Genomic DNA, 24,857 nt, shown 5'->3' with positions numbered 1-24,857 from the left:
ACCTCCACGGTCACGCTATGTGCTACCATGGAGCTAGAAACTAGCTCCGTGGTGCTACACTGTACCTGATTAGTCTATAATGGTTGAGATTTGATCATATATTCTGTAAACCAAAACAGAACAGAGTCAAAATTCCACAATTGTTAATTTACATTCCATGGTTCATGTATGTGTGTGCATGGCCATTGATTATGTAGCTTTATGAAAGTTGCTGCAATAAAAAGTCTCCAGCTGTTTCCATTGCTGAAAGATAATTTGGCATGTAAAATTTTAAAACCAGGCTAATAATTCATTCAGTATTTATCATTGTGAACCTTTAATGAAAAATCTAGCCCAGATGATCTAGAGGTTATTGAAATCCACTGATTTAAATAATGTTGTTCATTTACCTCACAATAACTACATGTATTTCTCTATTTATTATTGCTAACAGTATTGGCACTATTGTGTTTATGCTAATCAAAGGCAGGGTTAGTTGTTCACATTAAGAGCTGCACTATTGTCTCCACTATGATAATCTTTTATATTAAAACTAATGCTAGTAATAAGAATGACAAAGCAACAGTATCTTCAAAGTTAACTGCAAGAAGGCAAATTCTTTTGTGAAATCTTCTACATAGTCTAGCAAATTGCTAAAGTCATACTTGTCTTGATTTTTATAAAATTGATATGATCTATCATTTCATTTGAATGATGTGTCTGTTCAGGACACCAAGACATTTTGATGATGAAGCAAAAAACTAGAAAAATATTGAGATGAAATGATGCTGCAAAATTGTTTTCTCAAAAAATTAAATTTGTTTAATCATTGCTTTTTATAATTCTGAACTTCAGCAGTTATGGTATGTTCTGCTGAATATGTACCTTACCAACTGACATTGTACAATTACTCTTCTTGAAAAAATACAATTGTGGCTGAGGTGCAGTTTGCAGAGTTATATTAAGGAAGTTTATATTCTTACAATTTCAGTGATTATAGGACTTCTGATAGCTATACCTTCACCTATATTAAATTGGAATAATTTGACATTTAGTAGGATAATGGTCTGTAATTTAGGGTGGGTGTGTAAAGTGCTTAAATGAGATGGACAGATTACCTCTGGCAGTTCAATAAAGAAATGAATGTATGTAGAATGAAATGTGTCTGTCATGAATCATTGTGAGAATCAGATCAAATCTGGATGGTGTAACTTCTCTGCAAAGGAACTATATGATACGATAAATGATAAATAATTTATATAGCGCCAAGTATCCATCAGCAATTTTCACTGGTGCTATGTTGTTAAGCATCACTTGTGTAAAAACATTCCAATAAAAAGGATGGGAACACAACCAATATATCGCGATAAATAACTACAGTCTTTCTAACAGTGAATGCTGAATAACTCTACATCAATGGTTGCTACGGAAAACTTAGCAACAGTGGGTATACACAACATAAGCATCATGTAAGAATTACACTAACAATATAAATCTCAGAGGAAGTATGGTTGAGATTAATTTGAAAGGTACCATGTCACCTTATGCCACCTTACAGTTATTTTATCAATGTAAAAGGGCAAGATGTATTTTTATCACTGTAAAAGGGCAAGGTGTATTTGACCCATTGACACAATCATAATTTAAATATTGATTTGTTACAACATCTGTATCTGACAGTATTTCATCTCACCACATAACAGAGTCCACATTAACTGTATTTGTCCATCATTTGATGATTTCACAGCTACAAATGTAAAATATTTCTGTCAATCGATTTAAACAAATTTATTATAGAAACTAGTATATTCATGCTGATGAATGTGATCTACTGTATGCGAATAAATTTCATGTACACTTTGACGTCAACAGTGATAATTTCTGTGAAAGTGTTTATTTTCCAATCCCATGCTATTATAAAAATTCTGAAATTTGCAAAATGTCAGATCACAGTAAACTGTAATTTAGGTATATTGCTGTCAGAGACAAAGAATAAGATCATTGCACTAATGTGCACTGACAGTTATTGATTGTTACAAAGTTACACATTCTCAGACTAGACTTATTTATAGGATTATATATGATTAAGTCTGATTGATATAATCTTTGATCAAATGGAATCTTTTGCTACAAATATTTAGAGCAGCAGATTCTTTTCTTAAAGGTTTGAAATTTTATAATAATTCATGAATCTATTGTTAAGAAGTATATTGTTAATGCTTGATTTTGTGAATGCTTTGCCAGGTAAATACACTGTTCATGTTATCCAGTATACCGCTATAAAGTGTATAGTGGAGTGTCTAGCCATTCAGGGTTAAAAGTTCATAGTTGTCCAGGACTGTGCACGTATTTCTTGTACGACATGTCAGACATCTTAAGGTCAAGCCATACAGAGGTCATGAATATTCATTCCCTACAAGTACTGGTATGCATACCTAAGTACAATGGTGTCAAACTGAAGCCCTGTCTCGTAAATGTTGTCAAATTTTTCTTGACTTTTATGATCTAACAATGCATTGTAAAGAGCATACAAGAACTACTGGATTTGTGAACAATATTACAAATATAAGTACAGTGCACTTTACATTATTTATCACGTACGATTCAAATTTGCCTCAGAAACTCTAATAATAACTGAACCTGGAAGGCAAATATTGTCTGTAGAATACTTTATTATACTGTACCCACCATTTCTGTCGAAGTCATACCACTGGGTTAGATAGTAGCTAAAATTGTACATTATCAGTGATGCTGCAAAGAAAATGTATACACATTAGAAATGTACATTTTAATATAGCTTAGAGTAAAATCATGACAAGGTCGGTTACATTGCTGTTTATAGTGTAGCTAACCAATTACAAAACACACACATCAAATTTCACCTGTTTGTGATCTATGGATGTACCATGTAACATGTACATGTATGTATAATCAGGTGTTTGTTCATTGAAAGAGCATTCAGTTGTTATAATGTATGATTTCCAAACTCTTTACAATCCAAATTACCAGACAGTTGTATAACTACACTGTAGAATATTTACCAGACTGTTTAGTGTATTTTTCAGTTTTCCAAGCAACTAGCATCTTGTATTTACTATCCCTTGATGGCTGGTGCATTTGTGGTTAACCAACCGTTAAAAGAGAGTGATTGAGATGGTTGTCATGGAGACACATTTACATTAACAGAGCTTCTAGCAGCTAGTATATCTACACCTGTACCCAGCTGTGGTTGAATTATAGATGTATTTAGCAATATTGTTTATGATTGCATTCTGTTGATACATTCATGTATAGATCAAATATGCCGTTGAGGTTGTCTTTGAAATTCCACTGAAGTTTTAAAAAACGATGGGTTTATACTGGTAGAGGGAATATTCATTGTGAACTGTATTTACCAGCAGTTCAATCTTATCAAATTTTGTAGCTATTTTGTACAAATGAAATTATAAAGGAAACTAATTAATCATGATTTATAATTTCTTGCCAGCTACACTAATTTGTAAAAATATAAAAATTAAAAAATAAAGAGACCTCAAATCATATATTTATGTTCCCAATTAATGTAGAAAGAGAAGGTGAGTGAAAAACCAGACTCTAAAATCAAAGCAGTAATTTGAAAAGATACATATGCTTTATATTGATGTTTGTTTGTTTGCTATGTACTGTACTGTACAGAAGAGAATTGCCAAATTTATGTTGATTGTTCTAATCATTTTTTGTTGTAACAGCAAAAAAGCTACATTTGGAGTCAAAGACATGGATTTTTGTATAAACACTGTTACTTGAAATAGTCATATGGTATATATCAGTTAACTAAGGTCAGACTATTGTTACATAATGCATGAAGTGATATGCATGTCAAGGGCATTTAGGTTATCATTTACATAGATATGGTTAGTAACAAATGATATTTCCCCTAGCCATGCATTATAATAGGTCCATTTCGTAAATTGATACATACTGTACAAATCTGTATAAATTATGAAAAGACAATTTGATCATGTGGATGCATGGTTTTCCAATTTTCCCATTGATTGGAAAGTTTTAATGGTACAGTATGTTACATCAGTTGGTTTTTAAATACCAACATTACATGAAACTGCAACCTATTTTATCTGTTATGAATCACCAATAACTAAATCATCACAGATTATATAATGATTGGATGTATAAGTTATCAGTATAATTCATCATTGTAACTGCTGTAAAAGCATTGCTTTTATAAGAGGCAACTGCAGATTGTTTTTTGTTTAAATGCTAAACATTGTATTGTGTCTTATAATGATAAACATGTGAGTTACACTATGAAAAGTTGTGTAAAGGCATTAACACAACTTGTTCTGACTTTGATGCTCTTGTCACTGTAGGTACCTATGTAGCGTATTAGCAGATCTTACTGTCTAACTTTAAAAGTTTGCAATCCACTGTTTATGTGATAGCATATGGTAAAAATGCTTTATTCTTTTCTAACTGTATACTGCACAGATTGTAAATCACATAAAGTATTGCCAGCTCGTGTATTGTTTTTAGGCCATTCCTGAAATCATAGCATTGGCAGATATCATTTCATTATGATAATGAATCTTAAAAAATAGACTGTGTTTCTGAAATATTTTTTGAAAAGATTGTTGAAATCCATTACAAATCTATACAGATTCAGCATTGTTCAAATGACATGTGGTCTTTCATCCATTGTTGATGGTGATTAATATTGTACAGCTGCTGTAACTACTGTAGGGTACCCTTGGAAGTCTGATACATTTATGACACTGCAAGTCTAGTGTCCAGGCACGGACCCTCCACAAAGGGGCTGTGGTCCAGGTAGCTGTAATCCCTAGATACCAATACAGTGAATCAATGGTGATTCACAGGTGACAACTTTATTGAATGAGTTCAATAAAGGTGTATATACTCAGAGATCTCATCAACATCACATGATTTTCTGTACATGTAGTCAGGCGATATTAGCAGAGAAATCACTGTACCCAGAATATCAAAGTGATACAAATCAAACTTCCAACCAGGATCACCAGTCACTATCAGGTCAGGTTAGTTGAAACAAGCAAAAACATATACTGTGTTCTATGTAGAGCATGCTGTATTCTTGATTATGTGTATTGTCAAAACGCAAGTAATTTGAGAAATGGTATTTGGTTGTCATTCCTATTTAAATGGTAAATGTAAATATGATAGTAAAAAAGGAACAGAATGAAAATTATACCACAATTTCCTGTAAAGTTGTTGCATTTTGTGTTTTCTTCTATAAAAGGTCAAATGTGTTCAAAAAAAGGAAGTCCGATATTCTGTAATACTATCCATAAAATAATTACAAATAAGAGGGTTTCTACACGTGTGTAAATTGTTAGTAAATGAATATGTTTGGTTTTGATGGTGTTTTAATTTAATGTGAAATGTGATTTTCACTCATATTCCTTTACATACAAAACAGTTACCAGTAACAGAGTTTGTATGTTTACATAAGTCGCTAGGACATTGTTCATTTGGTTTTCTTAGTTCGTTGCATTTCGATTCATTTAAATGGTGGCACTTTCATTAGCCTACAAAATCAATTGACTATGTGCCTTCCATAATTGCAGAGATCAGTCTTATCATCAGTGTTGTTGGAGATTTGGCAACTGTCCATGTAGGGACACAGATCGTAAATGTATCTGTGAATCTAAGCGCTTCTATACAGTAGGTATTAAATTTTACGTGACTAGACAGATCCACTCTAGATGTAGGCCATCAAGGGGTTAATCTTCAATCCAGGGCCATGGTAAAATCACTCATAAATGTGAACCATCAACAATTTGATATGCTCTGGACAGCAAATGCTAAGTTGGTGGCAGATTGAACTTTACAAAAAAGCGGTAGATAAATAATATTGGTATTGAGTTCAATATTTTTATCAGAGCTCCAAAACAAATATTTTACCGCTTGTTCCATGATGTCAAGCACAATACATCATTACAGCAAATATTCCTTGAGTTTAATCTTCAATTGTGGTTCTTTTATTGGATAGCAACCATGACTAGCAGATACAGACAACCTTGAAATGACCTTGCTAGCATTACCTGTATCTCATCAAATTGACCTCTAGTAATATGTGTTGAACAGATGACAGTAAAGAGCGCATTGGCAAATATATATGTATTTAGACAGTTTAAATTGATGGACACAAAGATGAACAAGGGAATATTAAATATAATATCTTGCATTTCATGTGAAAACAATTTATCAAAGCAAAGAATTTTCAATGTAGATATGATGAGGAAAGACTGCTCAATTGATGAAATAAGCAGCATTTATGTATTATTTGGAATTTTAATTTGTGATTTATTAGTTAACATGTACAGATAGAGGGAAGTTAGAATGTTGAACTAGAAGTAATATGTATGTTTGAAAGGCATCCTTGGCCATCCTTGGCAACATTGCTTGACCTATGACCTATATGCACATGTACATATTAGCATGTCAGTCAGGTAATCTTGGTTCTCTTATCATTGGAACCTAAACCTAGCCATCACTACATCAGTTTCTCTGACCTATAGCCTTATGTATATGACCCTGATATGACTGCCAGTTTGTGAGTTTGTGTAATGTGTACATCTTTAAATACTTATACCTGCCGTAATTGCGTGTGTGGTCTCCAGGCAAGATGTAGTGTTTCTGTACATGTATGTAATCAACCGTTAATGGCTGACATATAATGCTTTTCAAGACAGGAATTGTACTGTACTTACATTCAGATATAATCCTAATACCTGGCTTATTCAAAATAGTCCAGTAAATTTTGTAAAACTTAAAAAAATCATGTTTTATTAAAATTGATTACAATCCCTTTCTAAATCTTACAGAGTACCGTAAATGTGCATGACCTATTACACAGTACTGTCTCTCAAAAATTGCAAGGTACTCTCCCTTTCTCAAACAAAAAAGGGTGATAGGACAGGGCACTGGATGGGTGTCTCAGCATTTTTAAGGTACACGTATACCTGTAAAGTACTCAATGAAAATTATGAGAAATCCAACAATGGCATCCAGGTCAAAGGTCACTGCATGGGAAAGTCATCTGTGCTTAGTGTATCCTACCTGGAATTGAAATGGAAATGTTACAAAAATCCTTTCTTTTGTATCTCATTACCTGTATAGAAATGTTCTCAAATTGTGGCCAAATTTAAAAGCATATGTACATGTACCAATTGACAATTTGCAGTACAACATATTCTCCAATGTTCTGTCATGAGAACATGCAGTCCGACCATCGTGGCTTGCACTGAGTTTTGACAAATGTTCTAAACGCTCTGGGCTGTAATTTATCTAACAGCAGGATGTCATTATAGTTGACACAGAGACTGGGTTTTAAATCACATACCAGCAGGCAGTAGAGAAGTCTGACCTTTAAGGTAAATTGTAAATTATAAAGTACTACTGTACCTTAGCAGTGTGATAACACCAGCACAAAGACAGAGGAGTCATCATGTTTCTTAATTAATTATCACAGAAAGAATTCAACAACCCTTCTCATAAATGTACAGGTGAACATGATGTTTCTTGGGCTGTCCAATTTATCATGAAATGGACCTTTATATAGATGCCCTACATTAGGAGGATAATGTTACAGGTGAATTTTCTTGAGTTTTTAAATACCGATGTTATTCTTGATTCATCAACCAAAATGTGTTAACAATAGTAGGACAAGTTTCACAAAAATATTTATACAATATGACAGCATTTACCGAGCATCTAAATTTGATACTGCGGAGAAAGTAATTTCTAGATGTGTAAACTATATTGGAAGGGTAATGCAGTCCAAAATAATTTGGCATTAGTAAACAGAAACAGCACATACCATTACACTTTTGTGTAACACTGCACAGTTTCTGCTTATGTTGACATGACTGTTTCCAACATGCAGACTGACCCATTGTGAATGCCCAGGGTATTTGTAATAGTTTCCTAGCAACTGACTACATATTTCCTACAGTACAAATGATGATGTCTTTGAGTAGATTACAACCAGACATACTGATTGTAAAAGAATGATGCACTGTTATGTCTTTGTCTTTTTCTGTCTTGCCATTATAAATACGATAGTGTCAACACACAGTCTGTTCAACTAACTTTTTCTTGATTTTTGAAATAATTTATCAACAAATGGAATGAAAACTGAACACAATGACTGTCTACAGTATGGTATTTCTATTTAGTTTTGTTTCATTTCTTTACTATCATGTATGTTACATGTAGCTTATTATGGCTATAAGTGATATTTATAATATATATTTACCTGTTTTTTTCTGAATTATTTTTATTAAAATTTTTATAAAACTATTATATTTTATTATTATAAATTGAAAGTTACTGTATGCTATGTTTTCCCTCTACTGTTTAGAGGATTTATAGAAACACAACATGAATTCATAGAGTGTACATTAGCAATTTACGATTGCAGGTATATTTAATATGTAAGGTTCAAACTGCAGTGTAGTACAACTGTAGTAACAGGCTTGAAACAATCAAGATGGCTGCCATTACTTTTCTATTCTACATACATGTATTCTTCTTTGAAGAGCCCTAAAAATAATACCCATGTCCTGAAAAGAATATTAAGTGTGACAGATAACAATGAAAGTAAGTGGTTACATGAGATTGTGAACTAGCTAGAACTTAAAAAAATTTCAAACATCCAATGTGTACTGTAATGGTAACGGTTCTTTTATTAGTTTCTTGCCAACAACAGAAGATGCAGAGAAGTTTGAACTGTAGTCATTTGGTATTCTGTACTGGTGTACGCTATTTGCTTATGATAACACTTTTGCTACCAATTTATCTGACATTTCTATTGCAAAGTTGGACTACTGTACAGAAATTTTAAGGTGACTGTCCGGCAACTGAACTCTGTTTCAAACTCTATGGCTGTGCATTATAAAAACCAACTGGCATATCCATAGAATCTATCTATTTGAATGCTATTGTATTTTAAATCTTTAAGTTTAACAATGTTGTTGTTTCTCTGTAGGTATGAATGCTGCTGTACGTGCTGTTGTCAGAATGGGCATTTACGTTGGTTTTCGTGTCTACTGCATACATGAGGTATGTTATTAACCTTTAATCAGTGTACATATCATGTGTACATGTCATCTCATAGGGAAGTATGGTACTCACAACTGATAAAACATTTCATAAAGAAAAAAATATTGATTCTTGTTTCTGGCATTTTTCTGTTTCACAGAGGTGAATACTGTACTCCGGTACTTGTTATATTGAAATGTTTTATAACATTTGAACAAAAATCCAAACAATTATTTCATGGTTAAGATTTGGAGATGAGCAATTGTTGTCTCAAAGGACCAGTGTGATATTAAATCAAGCCATGTATAACTACAAAGTAGAATACCCAATACAGTACATACACCACTCTGCTAGCCAGTGAGGTGGCAAATTTACCTGTGCCAAAACAAGACATTTTCAGACTCTAAACATCACTTGATTTTCTTATCCCTGCTTTGAAGGCAAGAAGTATGATTACAAATTCACCATCATGTAAACACCGTATCCAGAATATGATTGCTCTAAAGTGTGACACTAATGTCTGAAATGTATTGTAAGGTTAATGGTCCAGTGCAGTACCATATCTATTAAAACCCAAATAAATGAAACACAATTTCTTTTTGGGGAATATTAGTGTACATGAAACATGAAACCACTGTCTTGTATGAATTATAAGTACCAGTAGTCCTGCAGGACAGTTACAGTACGGTACATTTTACAATTTGGTTTGTGTTCAGGTTTCTCAACTAGAGTGTTAAATTTCTTATTTCCTGACCTTTCCATCTTTGTGAAAAAAATTCAGTGTAGTCTGTTATAGTTGTGAACCAAAACACCTCAGCAGAAAAAAAGTGAAAAGGGCAAGCTTGAATTTTAATTGAGCATGTTAGATACAGTGTGCATATATAATAGTGTATTGCTGCAGTTAGTGAACAATGTGAGGTACATGGAGATTAGCATTCAAATTATACAATAATTTACATTAATGAGCAATGTTTCGGTATCAGAATTTGATGCTTTATTTTAAACATTGTTTCAGTATCAAAATATTATGTTTTATTTGAAGTGTTGTTTCAGTATCAAAATATTATGTTTTATTTTAAGTGTTGTTTCAGTATCAAAATTTTTGCTTTATGTCTACCTCACATCTTTCATTGCATGCATTGCTATGTGCATGTTCAATCGTATATGTATGTATTTGTAACAATGCAACATGGTTTCTTCAGTATCTCTTTTGCATAGAATACTGTAGAAGTCAAAATGTAACATTTATTCCAGAGTAGGCTTCATAAATTTACACATCCACCAAACTTAGGTTGATGATTATTTGCAATGGAAATATTTATAAAATTCTAACTTTGATCCAATTTATCTTGTTGCCAGGGTTACCAAGGCATGATAGATGGAGGTGACCACATTTGTGAGATGGGATGGGCTGATGTATCTGGCATTATACAACTTGTAAGTATCATTTCAAATACCATGGCAACTATCAAGGCAACATAATGCCATGACAACACAATTGTCAATAGTTTCTTTCATCATGTATTCCTTAGTACACTAGCACCATGCTTTTACTTCATGTATTTTATTTCAAATGTCATGAATTATAGCAAGTCATCGCAGAGTTGATCTATGTCACTGCAATGCTTGATTATAGCAAGTATGTCACAGCCTTGGGTGCAATGTCGTTTTTCCAAGATAATTGTATATCTTCACTTATTTTGTTTTTCACAATACAGGCCATGCAACTGTCACTGATAAAAAATTTTGATTTTACCAAGTACAGTACATGCATACGGGTTATTTATAAAATATCATGATTTTTATCACACATGTACATGTCTCTGCGATAGAGACTGAAATCCTTCAATTGATCACAGTCCTAGAGGAACTGTGAGTTGATGTATATTCAGAGAATGATAAAACATATTGTTTGTTTGTAGGGAGGCACTGTGATCGGTAGTGCCAGATGTAAAGATTTTCGTGAAAGGGAAGGTAGAAAGACAGCCTGTTTCAATCTTGTCCGTCGTGGTATTAGCAACTTAGTGGTTATTGGTGGTGATGGTAGTTTAACTGGTGCTAACTTATTCAAACAAGAGTGGTCACAGTTGATTACAGAACTGAAAAATGAAGGTATGTACTGAACCTGAATCCAGTATCATGTACATGTCTATCTGTATCATGGTAATGCTGTGTTGGTACAATGTATGTAAATGAAGGAAGGTGATTTGTGAAAGTAGAAGAGATTTGATAGTGTTCATCTTTCATTAAGATATCAAAGTCTAGAAGTATCATCCATGCATTATCTGACAACAGCTTGTCATAAATTTGATACAATATATTGCATTTTATACCGTTGTTAAACACCAGGACAGACTAGAAATATTACCAAAGTTCTGTTATCTTCAAAAAATAAAGCAGGTTACCTTTTTCAAAGGATACATTGACACATTTTCATAGAAAGTATTGTTTGAAATATGCTTGTTATGCACATACAGATCTAACAGCTCTATTACTCAGATCTAAGTCTTTGCCAGTAAAATTGCAAAATCATGTCTCACCATGTGAAATCTCTTCGGGAATTTTGCTTTGGAAATATAATTACATTATAGTTTGCTGAACAGAAAGACACTGTGAAGATTTTGTAAAATACTGTGTAGTTGTACATTTCCATAAGACCCTCTTGCTCACGGTCTATGGTTTAACTGCTGTATATCTGTAGTCTGCCAACATTCATGCAGTGGTATATCAGTATAATTGTGTGATGAAACACTTGATATCACAGTATGACATTTTTAGCCTTAAGCTATATCATGCTTCAAAATGAAGCTAACTGCATCTATGAATTACGAATGTGGCTCATTAATTATTCATGATTTGAACTGGCAAATGTCATAAAGATATGCACACGTCAGGCAGAAAAATCCAATATGGCTTCCTTGTGTAGGTGTATTCAATTGCTTTGATAGCTGCAGGAATTGAAATCCCATGAAATTCACTGGAGTATTTCATTTTCAACAGTCACAAATAAAAACAAACTATTTCGTCAAATTTCAAGTTCAAATGTCCAAGTGATGATCCATTTTTGTTCATTTTAAATTTTTATTAATTTGCTTGCACTTCAGTCTTTGATAAATATTTCCTTGTTGAAAATATTTTTATTACTTGAAATAGCGTTGTAATCTAGCATCGTCCAGTGTCACAAGATAAACCCTTTCTTTGGGCATTTTGGCCTCACCAATTGGTGTTAAATTAGTTGCATTTTTAAAACAAAAAGATAAAAGTAGTTCAGGAAAACTGTTCAAGGCATGTTTTATTTTGATCTCAGCTTAATCAGTCATGTCAGCTCTGGTGTTGCCAACATTGCTGCATGGTACTCCTCACCAATTCTGTCTCTTTGTTTTCAGAATACCATGACAATACAAATTATTTACATTAGAGACATCATCAAATGATATCTGTCCATTGATCGATACAAATAACATGACAAAAGTATTGCATTGTTATTTCAAATATAGATATCAACATTTTGACATAAGCAACATTAGCTCTCAGCAAATTTAAAAATTTATTTTCATCTTGGCTTTCTATGTTGCTTCCCTATGCATACATATATGGTATAATAATGTGCGTATGACACAGAGCAAATTATGAGTAGGCCAGGGTTCGTACGCTCCTGGAAAGTCCTGGAAAGTCCTGGAATTTAAAACCACTCCTGGAAACTCCTGGAAACTCCTGGAAAATCAAAATTTACTCCTGGAAAACTCCTTAGTCGGCTGCATTTATGAAAAAAAAAGACCTTACCCCAAAAAAATTGCTACAAAAGGTTTCTCAACGGATTTTGATAGAGTCAAATGTGCTTAATAACATATTAAAAGTCTACCAAAATCTGACCACCGGAAATGCGTCATTTTCAAGATGGCGTCCAAGATGGCCGCCATATACTTAAAATGGCCATAACTATACCCCAAAAATTGCTACAAAAGGTTTCTCAACGGTTTTTGATAGAGTCAAATGTGCTTAATAACATATTAAAAGTCTACCAAAATCTGACCACCGGAAATGCGTCATTTTCAAGATGGCGTCCAAGATGGCCGCCATATACTTAAAATGGCCATAACTATACCCCCAAAAATTGCTACAAAAGGTTTCTCAACGGTTTTTGATAGAGTCAAATGTGCTTAATAACATATTAAAAGTCTACCAAAATCTGACCACCGGAAATGCGTCATTTCAAGATGGCGTCCAAGATGGCCGCCATATACTTAAAATGGCCATAACTACCGGTACTTAAATATTAAACGTAGACTAGTGATGTCTGTGTCTACCACCATGTTTTAGTGGTTTAGGAATCCAACTATCATATCTAGATTATAGGCAAGTGGTCATAAGTCCCATAATTTGCATATTTGTACATGTATTAAAAATAATCACTGTCACATTCTTCGTCCAGAACATGTTGCTCATGTGGATTTTCACAATTTCCGAGGTTAGGTAGTAAAGGGAAAGCAACTCCACACATCGTTCATATTTTGGGTGTTTGCGTTTTGTGTATGAAATTGTGTATAATATAAGTGTACGTCATGTTTGGCTGTTTTAAGAAAAGTGTTGCTTAGCCATGGTGAGACGTATCCGTAATCTACGTGTCTTGATGTTACTCCACACTGGAGCGGAGAGACAAGTGTGACACTGCAATCCGTTGGCGCTGCATTTCGAAAACAGAGTTTTCTTCATCAGTCGTTTAAATTCATTCTTGATTGGTGAGACGTGTTGAATGGTTGATTGTTTTTATTTGGTAGTATATTGTTCCACTTACGTTTGGTGTTCAAGTAGGCAGTTGAATCAGTCGGCAGAGCATGAAATCAGAAAAGATCATCAAACAATTACATAATCAAGCAGCCACCAACGAAATATATGATAGCTCTGCTAAAAATAATCTAAAAAACAACACATTTGAATTAAACGATGAATGCTACTGGCAAATATGGGGGTGCTCTATGGGGGTCTCTCTCGTCTCCGAAAATAGCAGATATTACATTTCACGAGACAGAAATGAGAATAATACAGAAACACAAACAACAAATGCCGACCTGGCTGAGGTTCAGGGATGATGATTTCTGATTTTCATCGGAACACAACACCAACTCAATGAATTCATATCAAACATCAACAAAATGCATCCTACTTTCAAATTTTCGAATGAAAGCTCCTCTCAAGAAATCACATATTTAGACCTGACTATCTATAAGGTCGTCGATACAACAAAAAGAACATTCTCAACACCGAGACACACAAACCAACAGATACATTCCAGTTCTTACAAAGAAACTCATGCCATCCGGCAGCAACATTCAAAGGTCTGATCAAAGGTGAAACATTATGATACATCAGAACATGCAACAACGAAACCGATTTTACAGAGAAAGTCACACATTCAATTTAGTGAAAAATTACAAGACAGACAATATGAAAAGATGAAATAGAACGCATTATCAGCGAAACAGATCATAAAAGCCGAAAAAGACAGCTTGAACAACAAAAAGAAAGAAAGAACGCCACCAACAATACAGTAGTCTTCATAACAACAAATAACCCGTACATCGAAATGACAAAAATCAAGCAATCCCTGACAGAAAACTGGAGTGAACTAGTAAAAGATGAAACACTAAAAAACTGTTCCAAAATCAACCAATAATCGCATATAGAAGGAACAGAAATATAGGCAATACACTTATAAGTGCCAGACTTCAAAAAGCGACAACAGCTCGAACTCAGGTTCACACGAACCTACACAAACACATCAAGACCAACCAGTAGACATTCTAGCTTCCCTACTTGAACAATAAACGTAAGTGGAACAACATATATACTACCAAATAAAAACAATCAACCATTCAACACGGCTCACCAATCAAGAATGAATTTTAAGCGACTGATTAAAAAAACTCGGTTTTCGAAACACAGTGCCAACGGATCGCAGTGTCACACTTGTCTCTCCGCTCCAGTGTGGAGTAACATCAAGACACGTAGATTACGGGTACGTCTCACCATGGCTAAGCAACACTTTACTTAAAACAGCGAAACATGACATACACTTATATTATACACAATTTCATACACAAAACGCAAACACCCAAAATATGAACGATGTGTGGAGTTGCTTTCCCTTTACTACCTAACCTCGGAAATTGTGAAAATCCACATGAGCAACATGTTCTGGACGAAGAATGTGACAGTGATTATTTTTAATACATGTACAAATATGCAAATTATGGGACTTATGACCACTTGCCTATAATCTAGATATGATAGTTGGATTCCTAAACCACTAAAACATGGTGGTAGACACAGACATCACTAGTCTAGGTTTAACATTTAAGTAGTTATGGCCATTTTAAGTATATGGCGGCCATCTTGGACGCCATCTTGAAAATGACGCGTTTCCGGTGGTCAGATTTTGGTAGACTTTTAATATGTTATTAAGCACATTTGACTCTATCAAAATCCATTGAGAAACCTTTGTAGCAATTTTTTGGGGGTATAGTTATGGCCATTTTAAGTATATGGCGGCCATCTTGGACGCCATCTTGAAAATGACGCATTTCCGGTGGTCAGATTTTGGTAGACTTTTAATATGTTATTAAGCACATTTGACTCTATCAAAAACCGTTGAGAAACCTTTTGTAGCAATTTTTTTTAGGGTCAAACCATATTTTCAGCCGACTACCTGGAAAATCGCTAGTTACGATCGCACACGGTCGAGAACGGCCTGATCGTAAGGGTGAACGTCAAACAGTATAATTGTCGAGCGTCAAAATTGCAAAAATGCGAAAAGATGTTTTGCGACAGGTGGGGAGCCCTCCCGAGACAAAATTTGGAAAGCGTAGTAGTGTTTCTTAAAATGTCGTAAAGGGGTACCCTTGTACTAGCGTGGGCGAGACCATGTTGTGTATTCCATTATCCATGGTTTTGCACGCACGTACAGTGACATCGAAGTTTGCATGAGTAGATTGTGGAGGGACCGTGTTGAAATTTAAAGCTTGTTCGGGTCACCAGTCACAGCAATGCCTCCTGCAAAGTGTTTATTCAGCGATCATTGGTTGAAACAGCCCGAGTACGTAGGATGGCTTGAGCGGGCGCAAGATAAATTCGCGGCAAGATGCAAACTTTGTGAAAAGACTTTCGATGTATCGGAAAGCCTAGCACTACGTATGATGCTCCGTGTTCCCGTGGCTTGCCATTCGGCACATTCATGCGAGATATTGCCGGCCTTTGTGCCCTTCACCGTGCATTACCAGCAAACTTATGGTTTTTGACGTCATGCGAACAGTTCTTTTTTGCAGTCTGTGAGCGGTTGAGTGATTCGGGTAGGCATAGATTGGAATCGAGTTGATTTCGGCCGAAAGTAGTTAGAAAAGAAGTTTTTTTGTGTGCGGTCCAAAGTGGGACCGCGTGTCTATGGACCTCAGCAGGGCTGTAGTGGGACGCTTTATAATATAATGCAGGGAACACATAGCATCATACGCGGAGCTATGAAAAGCCATGCTATAGCTACAGGAGCAAAACATCGAGCTCTGGTAGGAGAAAAACAGGAGCAAGTAAATAAAAAATTAATGATTTCTTTGCCCGATCTTCATCAAATGTAAAGTCGTCGACTAATTCTAAGCCTTCCCTGAGTTTATCTTTCCTGACACCACACTCGCAACTGCACAGTAAGTGAGGCTACCCACAATTCCCTTGATTTGTTCACTCAGACATTTTTTACTCAAGGCTTTTTTCAATTTATCACTTTCTTAACAATTTTTACTTACAATTTAAATTCAGGATTATTTGTTGACATTGTGTTCCTAAATTATTGATTATGTTTAAAATTCAAGAGTAAATTGAATGAGAAGTCGATGTTTGGAGGTGTTAAAAATTGCACACTTGTCAAGATAAAGTTATCAGCAACTAAGATGGTCTCATCATACCACCTGTCAGACATGCAAATTTCCTTTGTTACGAACATTAAAAAAATCAATACTCTTTCTTTTGCCAACACAGATGCAACTTATTCTCTCAGTTTCCTTGAAAATATTGTGTATGGCTGTCAAAAATCTATGTCGACAAAATTACAAAATTGCTATCTCCTCCGAGGAAATGGGGTTTATCATCTCATTATTCAAAGTGAGAAATCAGAAAATTATGATGATCAGAACTATGTTGCCAGAATTTTTAAATATTGTTCTGTGTACAGAAGAAATTTGCTTCAGTTCAGTGAGTGATCTACGTGTGTACAGATCATGGAGAATTGTGGGTAGCCTCACTTACTGTCTCAATCGTCAGCGATGTTATTCAAGATGTCATCACCGTCAAAACCTGTCAACTCGTCATTGACTGCATTTGTCAGCAAAATGATGTCTTATGGGCTGAAGTTTTGTGGACAAGGAAAACATTAGAAACAATTAGTATATGATTCTTATTAAATTGCAAGCTTTATTGTGCAAACACTCCTGGAAAATGGCATTTTTCAACCACAAATACTCCTGGAAAATGGCAAAAAAACTCCTGGAAAGTCCTGGAATTTTGATTTACTTGAAGTGTATGAACCCTGGTAGGCGGGTCATGTCATTTGCAATAACAACAATCACAGCCATATTTAAAGAGACATAAGCTGTAACTTGTGGCAAGTTTTCCAGTATTCTGCTTCTGTATATCAACTACCGTGTCTGACCCTAATCCGTTTGTTATGCTGAAATCACAATTTTCTATTTGAATACAAATGCCATTAAATCATTGCATTCCAAACTTGAGTAATAATTAAACTTTTTCTGTAACTGTGTATTAACAGCAAAGAAGAAGTAATGAGAATTATGCAGTGTATGAACATGTAACTTCCTTCTTCTACTGGCATATCTCTTCTAAAATATTTTGTCTTCCCTAATTACAGTTGATTTATGATCACTGATAGTTGTGTCAAAATATGTATAATATTTATTCACAAATTACCAGTCTGATAAAAACTTTTGCATATTTATTTCTACATTATGTAACGATGGTACACTTTCCATTTGTTTTCATTATCACAAGGTAAAATAAATGAACAAGAAATGAGGAAGAATAGCCATTTAAATATCGTTGGTATGGTAAGTACCGGTAGTCTCTTAAATTTTGTTTATTGTTGGAAAAATATATATTCTTGAATAGCAAGTATACTAATTGAGCAAAAACTTCAAATACTCCAGATGACTCAAGTTTCAAGTGTATTGCTGTAGTTGCCTAATGTTTAAAGATTGCATCTTCAGTATGAGTTGTTAATTTTATATATTTCCATGGTGTCATAGGTTGGCTCCATTGATAATGATTTCTGTGGTACAGACATGACAATTGGTACAGATTCTGCTTTACATCGCATCATTGAAGCTGTTGATGCAATCAGTACAACAGCACAGAGGTGAGCTTTCATCAGATTTCTCTTTTCATGGACAATTTCCTTGTCTTTACCATCAATTTCCTTTGATGTAAGACTAATTCTTTCTGTGCAGTTGTATAGACCAAGTACAGAGTGTTTGGAATGCAGACATTGGTTTAGACATTAATGGGACAAGTTTGCTCATTCTGAAGTCACTTCATGTGTGAATATTTGCTTCAAGCATTTCCCTAAAGAGTTTACTATTATCTCAGGGTATTCACAGCATTCTATCTGACTCATTTACTATGCTATTGGTTCTTGGTATGAATGCTAGGCTGTCAAATAAATGTACAAGCTTCAGGCTGCATTTCAATAGTGTACAGCTATTTTTACCTTAATGTGTATACTTTGTACAGCATTAGCATTTATGGTAAGCCTTGAAACCAGGTTAGGGTATGGTAGTGCTGCAGAAATTCTTTAGATTTCAGCTGAAAAAAAATACATGTGTAAAGGTTATACTTTATATATAACTTTTGAAGTATTATTTGTCTACAGTCATCAGAGGACCTTTGTTTTAGAAGTGATGGGTCGACACTGTGGCTATCTGGCATTGGTTGCTGGATTAGCCTGTGGTGCTGATTGGATCTTGATTCCGGAATGGCCACCGGAAGATGGTTGGGAAGACCATCTGTGTGATAAACTCAGCCAGGTTAGAAATAAACCAAACCTAGATAACAAGAATTTTATCAGACATTGATTCGTAAATTGCATGGTTTGTTTGAAAGCATTCCAAGTAGAATGTTAAAGTTTTCAGCACCAGAGTCAATTTTCGTCGCCCTTATAAAATATACACCAGTCAATTTTTCTCAGATTTTTGTCAGAATTTGGTAGAAAACTGTAGCCAATGAAATGTGATGTCCATTTGGTCCAAAATTACAAAAATAAATACAAAAAAATTCATAAAAAGTTGTAAAATGTTGTGCTGAAATTTTGGTGAGAAAAAATTACAGCACTCAAAGAGTTAAAGTCTCACCATAGAATGTTGTATTATCTGTATTAATTTTACTGACATACATATTGACTGGTAAAATGGTGATAAACCAGGGAGTTATATGTGAAGTTATACTGAATGTCTATGACTTTGAATCATGCTACACAAAAAATAGCCAGATTTCTCAATATCAGTCGGGAAAGTCTTCTCTCAGTCTTAACTAATACTGTACTGTGTTAAAATTAAAATTTGCAGACTGTACCTATGTGTGGTTGTATAAGTGAATGTGACTAGAATAATATATGTGTTTTTGTAGACTCGTACCATTGGGAGTCGTCTGAATATTGTGATTGTAGCAGAAGGTGCAATTGACAAACATGGAAATGCTATTACAACGGAATATGTGAAAAAGGTAAGCAAGCTCAGTATCATTTTCTTAACAGGTATTTGCCGTCACATTTGCTGAATTGTAAGATACAAAAATATTGGACGCAATCATCTGAGCAATCAAAGTCTTCCAAGTAACAATGTTATAATAGATAAAGTCATAGTAAAAATTGATTCTGCTCAATACAAACAATGTGTTGAGCTTTGCCCAAAGGGATGATGGTAACACAGATGTTGACTAGGACAAGTGTGGCTGTACAAATATTATACATGTTCTTGCTGCCCTGGATGTAAGAACATTTAGGATCAGAGTAAAATAAAAGTGTCATCTGGTGATGGCCTGGCAATATGTTTCTGTCTTGACAAATTTGTTCAATAAACCTACCTACAGTGTACATCACATTTTCCTCCATGCTGGTCACAAGCTGGCCATATTTTACACATCATTTGCACAGAAGAAAGATATGATGTACTTTGTATAGTTTTAGTTCATCTAATTTTGAGAGTTTTTTAAGAATACGTAATTTATTTCTTTATCAGTATCAAATGCAAAGTTCAACAAAATTGTTCTGATCAGACTGTTTTATATTTTTCACAACCATTCTAAAACAAGTGGCATGTCATTGAAATTGCTGCCATGGAAGAAAAAAACCAAATTTTCATATGTAACATTGATGTCAATATCTACTTCTACAGCTGCTTGTCACCAGAATCAGTCATGACACTCGGATCACAGTGTTGGGACATGTACAGAGAGGTGGAAGCCCATCAGCATTTGATCGGATCTTGGTACGTGAAAGTAATCAATACTCTTGTGATCTTAAATGTAAATTGCTGACTACAATGAATTCAATATCAGTGTGATTTATTCACAGTGTACACCCTGACCTTTACATTATCATTTTGACTGGAAATCATAATTATATTTCGAGAGAAGAATTTTTCATATTCATATGATTCCATTCAGTTACCAAGCAAATCATTTAACATAGCTTCCAATTCCTTGATGATTGGTGTCTGCAAACATTGTATCTTGTCTTATTTCACATTGGATGTCATCTCACTTCACATTGTAATTCCTATTGACTGTAAAATACATTTAAGAAAACAACGCAGTATCTCAAGAAAATCAATGCCTGGAGAAGGCATGTCTATTCTGTTGGGACTTTTATCTCATTTATCCATTCCACTGTGAATTCACCAACCCACTCTGTAAGATCATAGCTCAAACCCACTCTGTAAGATCATAGCTCAAACCCACTCTGTAAGATCATAGCTCAAACCCACTCTGTAAGATCATAGCTCAAACCCACTCTGTAAGATCATAGCTCAAACCCACTCTGTAAGATCATAGCTCAAACCCACTCTGTAAGATCATAGCTCAAGCCTACTCTGTAAGATCATAGCTCAAGCCTACTCTGTAAGATCATAGCTCACCAACCCACTCTGTAAGATCATAGCTCAAAGCAAAAACGTTTTTGCCATCTAAATTAATTTGCTGCAAATGTCATTTCATTGTAAGATAAAAGCAGTGTTTTAGGGGAAAATATCAGTGTGTTAACACTGTATATAAGACTTGATGGATAGTGTGAAAATGTAACAGCACAGTACTTATTGGCAGTCTTCAGTTTGTAAGCTCAAGTGAATTCCAGAGATTTGTAAAATCCATATCACATATGATATGATGCGTGTAAATGGAGTCCATGTTCTGCAACATTGAGACCCAAAGGCAATGATATCAGCTCAGCTGAAAATGTGAATTATGTAAGAGTAAAATAAGGAATGACGTCTTTCGGAACTCATAAGCAACTCTGCTTGGTGTATGATGTTATCTGTGCTTCAGTACTGTACATGTACCTTCAAACCTCTGTCTGTCTATCAATATCCATGTCTCTCCTCCATTTTGTTGTTTTTTTGTTTGTATTTTTGTTCTCTCATTTTACATGTAGATATCTCTATGTTTAGATATTTTCCAATTTTATGCTTAAAATTGTTTCCATCAATTAAATTTGATTAATTTTCATAAGTTCAAAGTTAATTTAATAATTACCGAGTATACATTTTTTTTAAATTTGAAATTTTGAGGAACTAAATATGTTATCTGCTTTGCACATAATCGTGTCAATTCACAATAAAATGACATTTGTTTGTATTTGGATTCTTCTAAATTGAAATAAAAAATGGAAAAATTTATTACTGTGTTTCCAGCAGTGTACATTGGAGAGACAGTTCTACTTAGTGAATTTAGACTTTGTGTAGCTTCGCTTTTCCTTTCATTATATGTGGCTGTAGGAAAGTGATTTATATACACATAATCAAGCAAAACTGAAGTCAGAGCATGTATGGTATGACTCCACTTGACTTCATAAATTTTCATTACTGTGTACTCTGATCTTTGAAATTCATTCATGGATTGTTACTCTGTGTGTTAAACTTGCCTGCTAGGTTACATGGCAATATCATCAGAGTGTAGTGAGGTTTAGGATGATTGATTGCTTGGTTGAAGATCAATCTCTGTGATGGGAACCAATCGCCGTATGCTAGCCAGAGTCTGATGTTGTAAATTGAAGCTTACATTTTATGTCATCATTCAAACATTGGGTTGGAATTTCTATACCTTGCATTTAGATTTCTCAACTAATGTGACTATTCACAAAAATATATACTTTATCAATGACATCCACAGTGGCAAGTTTGTTCAATTCCCTTTTGCTGTATCATGAAAATTCTAAAATTTTGTCATATTTTATGTTGTGATGTACCGGTTCTTAGGCATCACGTATGGGAGCTGAGGCAGTCCTCACATTACTAGATGCTAAAGAAGACACTAAAGCATGTGTGGTGTCATTGGATGGAAACCAAGCTGTAAGAGTACCACTTATGGAGTGTGTTGAAAGGGTGAGTTTTGTTTTCATTGAACATTATTGTAAGACTGACATTTGGAATATGTGATATGTTATCTCAGCTCTCAATTTCAAGATGGTCATTATCAAGTGTAACAAAGATTTAACTCAACAATGTAAAATTTATACACATCTTTTTTATGAAAGATGGACTCTCACCTTAATCTTGGTTACCACACTGAACATTGATTTTGTTCATACATTTGTCTATAAGAAGTATTTGCATATACAGACTGTTGATGGTTCATTTTCAAGCCAATGTTACAGTGTGTACTCTTCATCTCTTGGAAGTGCATGGTTAATACTCTGTGGAAAATATCACAGTGCTATTGAGACCCTGATATTAATGTATACATCATGTACCATCACTATCATAATTCTCATTAAACTCTAAAGAGTTCTTATTGTCTGATTTTATTTTGATAACAGACGCAGGCTGTGGCAAAGGCACTGAAGGAAAAGAACTTTGAACTGGCATCAAAACTTAGAGGAAGGTAATCTCGCTGTTTGCTCAGAAATAAATGTTGAAATCTACTTTGTTTGTACTCGTAGGCTGAGGGCAGTAACAGAGATAGAAAGTGATGTATAGTGTTGAACTTGTACCACATGCCGTAGCATCGAGTGATAGGCAGAAAATACAAATGAAGAAAGTTTCTGAAGAAAGCAGGTGTTGAATAGAGTTACCATGAGTGACCCTTGACCATGTACCGAACATATATCACATTTCTATCAATTTCATTTCAGGTCATTTATGAATAATTTGTACACCTACCAAACACTGAGTCATCGTAAACCACCTGATAACATATGTTCAGCTGATGGTACACATTGTCAGGTATATATCTATCATGCGTTTTCCACATTTTATGTGCAGCTTTATGATGCTTTGTATCAACAGTTTTCAAGACACTGTCGACATCACAATTGTTTGCGTCATAATATTTTAATGCATCCTTGTGTGCAACTGTTCAGCAGCAATGATAGTGCAGTGTTAAAGCTCTGTCTTGTGCAGTTTGAAATAGCAGAAGGATACATTACGAAATAGATAGTCCTGTACTCTTTAAAATTATTGATTACTCTTTAGCCTCAATGATTAATTGCATATTTAAATATACTGTTACTTTCTTTCTCACAGATGGTTCAAAAATTTTCTGGAAATCATATTTGTCATAAAAAAGTGAGAAATTAAACCAACCCCCCCCCCAAAAAAATGTTCATTATTACATCCATATGCACATATTTTGACTAAATGGCATTTGTATTTGTTTATACAGAGTAGCTTTCAGTTGGCAGTGATGAATATTGGAGCACCAGCAGCTGGTATGAATGCAGCAGTCAGATCATGTGTACGTGCTTCACTCTTCAAAGGATATGGTGTCCTCGGTATTTATGATGGTTTTGAAGGACTCCTGGAGGATCATGTAAGACAACAATCACCGATATGTCTTCTTGTAAATGTTTGTTTTGTTTTTTACAATGGAGATACATTGTAATAAAGGTGGAGGGTTGTGTTATAGGGTGTGGGGGAAATGGTCAAGAGGGAAATGGTCAAGAGGAATTGCTTTAATGTATTTCAGCATGATGATTCTACGTACAAAAATTTCATGTTGAATTATTCGTGACAGTGCTTGCTTGTGGACAGGAAACATCACATTATGAATCATGCATATTATCATGACAGACCCAAGGAGTTTTGTAAGACCGGGCATGTGACATCAAGATAGTTCATTACAAAAATCAATAACCAATTCCAGTTGAAATTTATGTCAGTTACTTACTGATTGTCATCACTCAACGATGAGGCTGGGCCTCTGTACAGAAATGACTTGAATGGGTTATGCCCTATCCACTCAAAACAATCTTATGTCCATGCGATATTCAGTTTTTAAAGCTGGTCCATATTGAGATTTCCCTATCATAATCTATCATCAGTATTCTTCATGGTGTGGAGTTTCATGATTACATTATCTTGTTAAATGGTAGAGTGCCATACTGGTGTGGTTCATTACACTATGGTAGAGTGCCATACTGGTGTGGTTCATTACACTATGGTAGAGTGCCATACTGGTGTGGTTCATTACACTATGGTAGAGTGCCATACTGGTGTGGTTCATTACACTATGGTAGAGTGCCATACTGGTGTGGTTCATTA

At 34.6% G+C, this 24,857-nt stretch overlaps 1 protein-coding gene across 7 annotated transcripts in view; it reads left to right on the top strand.

Moving 5' to 3' along the window:
• LOC139116206 (ATP-dependent 6-phosphofructokinase, muscle type-like) overlaps positions 1–24,857 on the top strand; it is a 47,979-nt gene that overhangs the window by 750 nt on the left and 22,372 nt on the right. For all 7 annotated transcript variants that reach the window (XM_070678771.1, XM_070678767.1, XM_070678769.1 and 4 more), the window contains exons 2-13: positions 9,002–9,075; positions 10,414–10,491; positions 10,977–11,166; positions 18,103–18,158; positions 18,357–18,466; positions 18,980–19,133; positions 19,732–19,827; positions 20,499–20,591; positions 22,575–22,700; positions 23,135–23,199; positions 23,450–23,540; positions 23,980–24,126. In XM_070678771.1, coding sequence (XP_070534872.1) covers positions 9,002–9,075; positions 10,414–10,491; positions 10,977–11,166; positions 18,103–18,158; positions 18,357–18,466; positions 18,980–19,133; positions 19,732–19,827; positions 20,499–20,591; positions 22,575–22,700; positions 23,135–23,199; positions 23,450–23,540; positions 23,980–24,126 — 1,280 coding nt within the window. The remainder of the gene's footprint in view (positions 1–9,001; positions 9,076–10,413; positions 10,492–10,976; positions 11,167–18,102; positions 18,159–18,356; positions 18,467–18,979; positions 19,134–19,731; positions 19,828–20,498; positions 20,592–22,574; positions 22,701–23,134; positions 23,200–23,449; positions 23,541–23,979; positions 24,127–24,857) is intronic.

The sequence above is a fragment of the Ptychodera flava genome, chromosome 17 (assembly GCF_041260155.1).
Source record: "Ptychodera flava strain L36383 chromosome 17, AS_Pfla_20210202, whole genome shotgun sequence".
In the NCBI taxonomy this organism is placed as follows: domain Eukaryota; kingdom Metazoa; phylum Hemichordata; class Enteropneusta; family Ptychoderidae; genus Ptychodera; species Ptychodera flava.
Note: the sequence above shows the minus strand (reverse complement) of the source record. Positions and strands in the feature narration are given on the sequence as shown.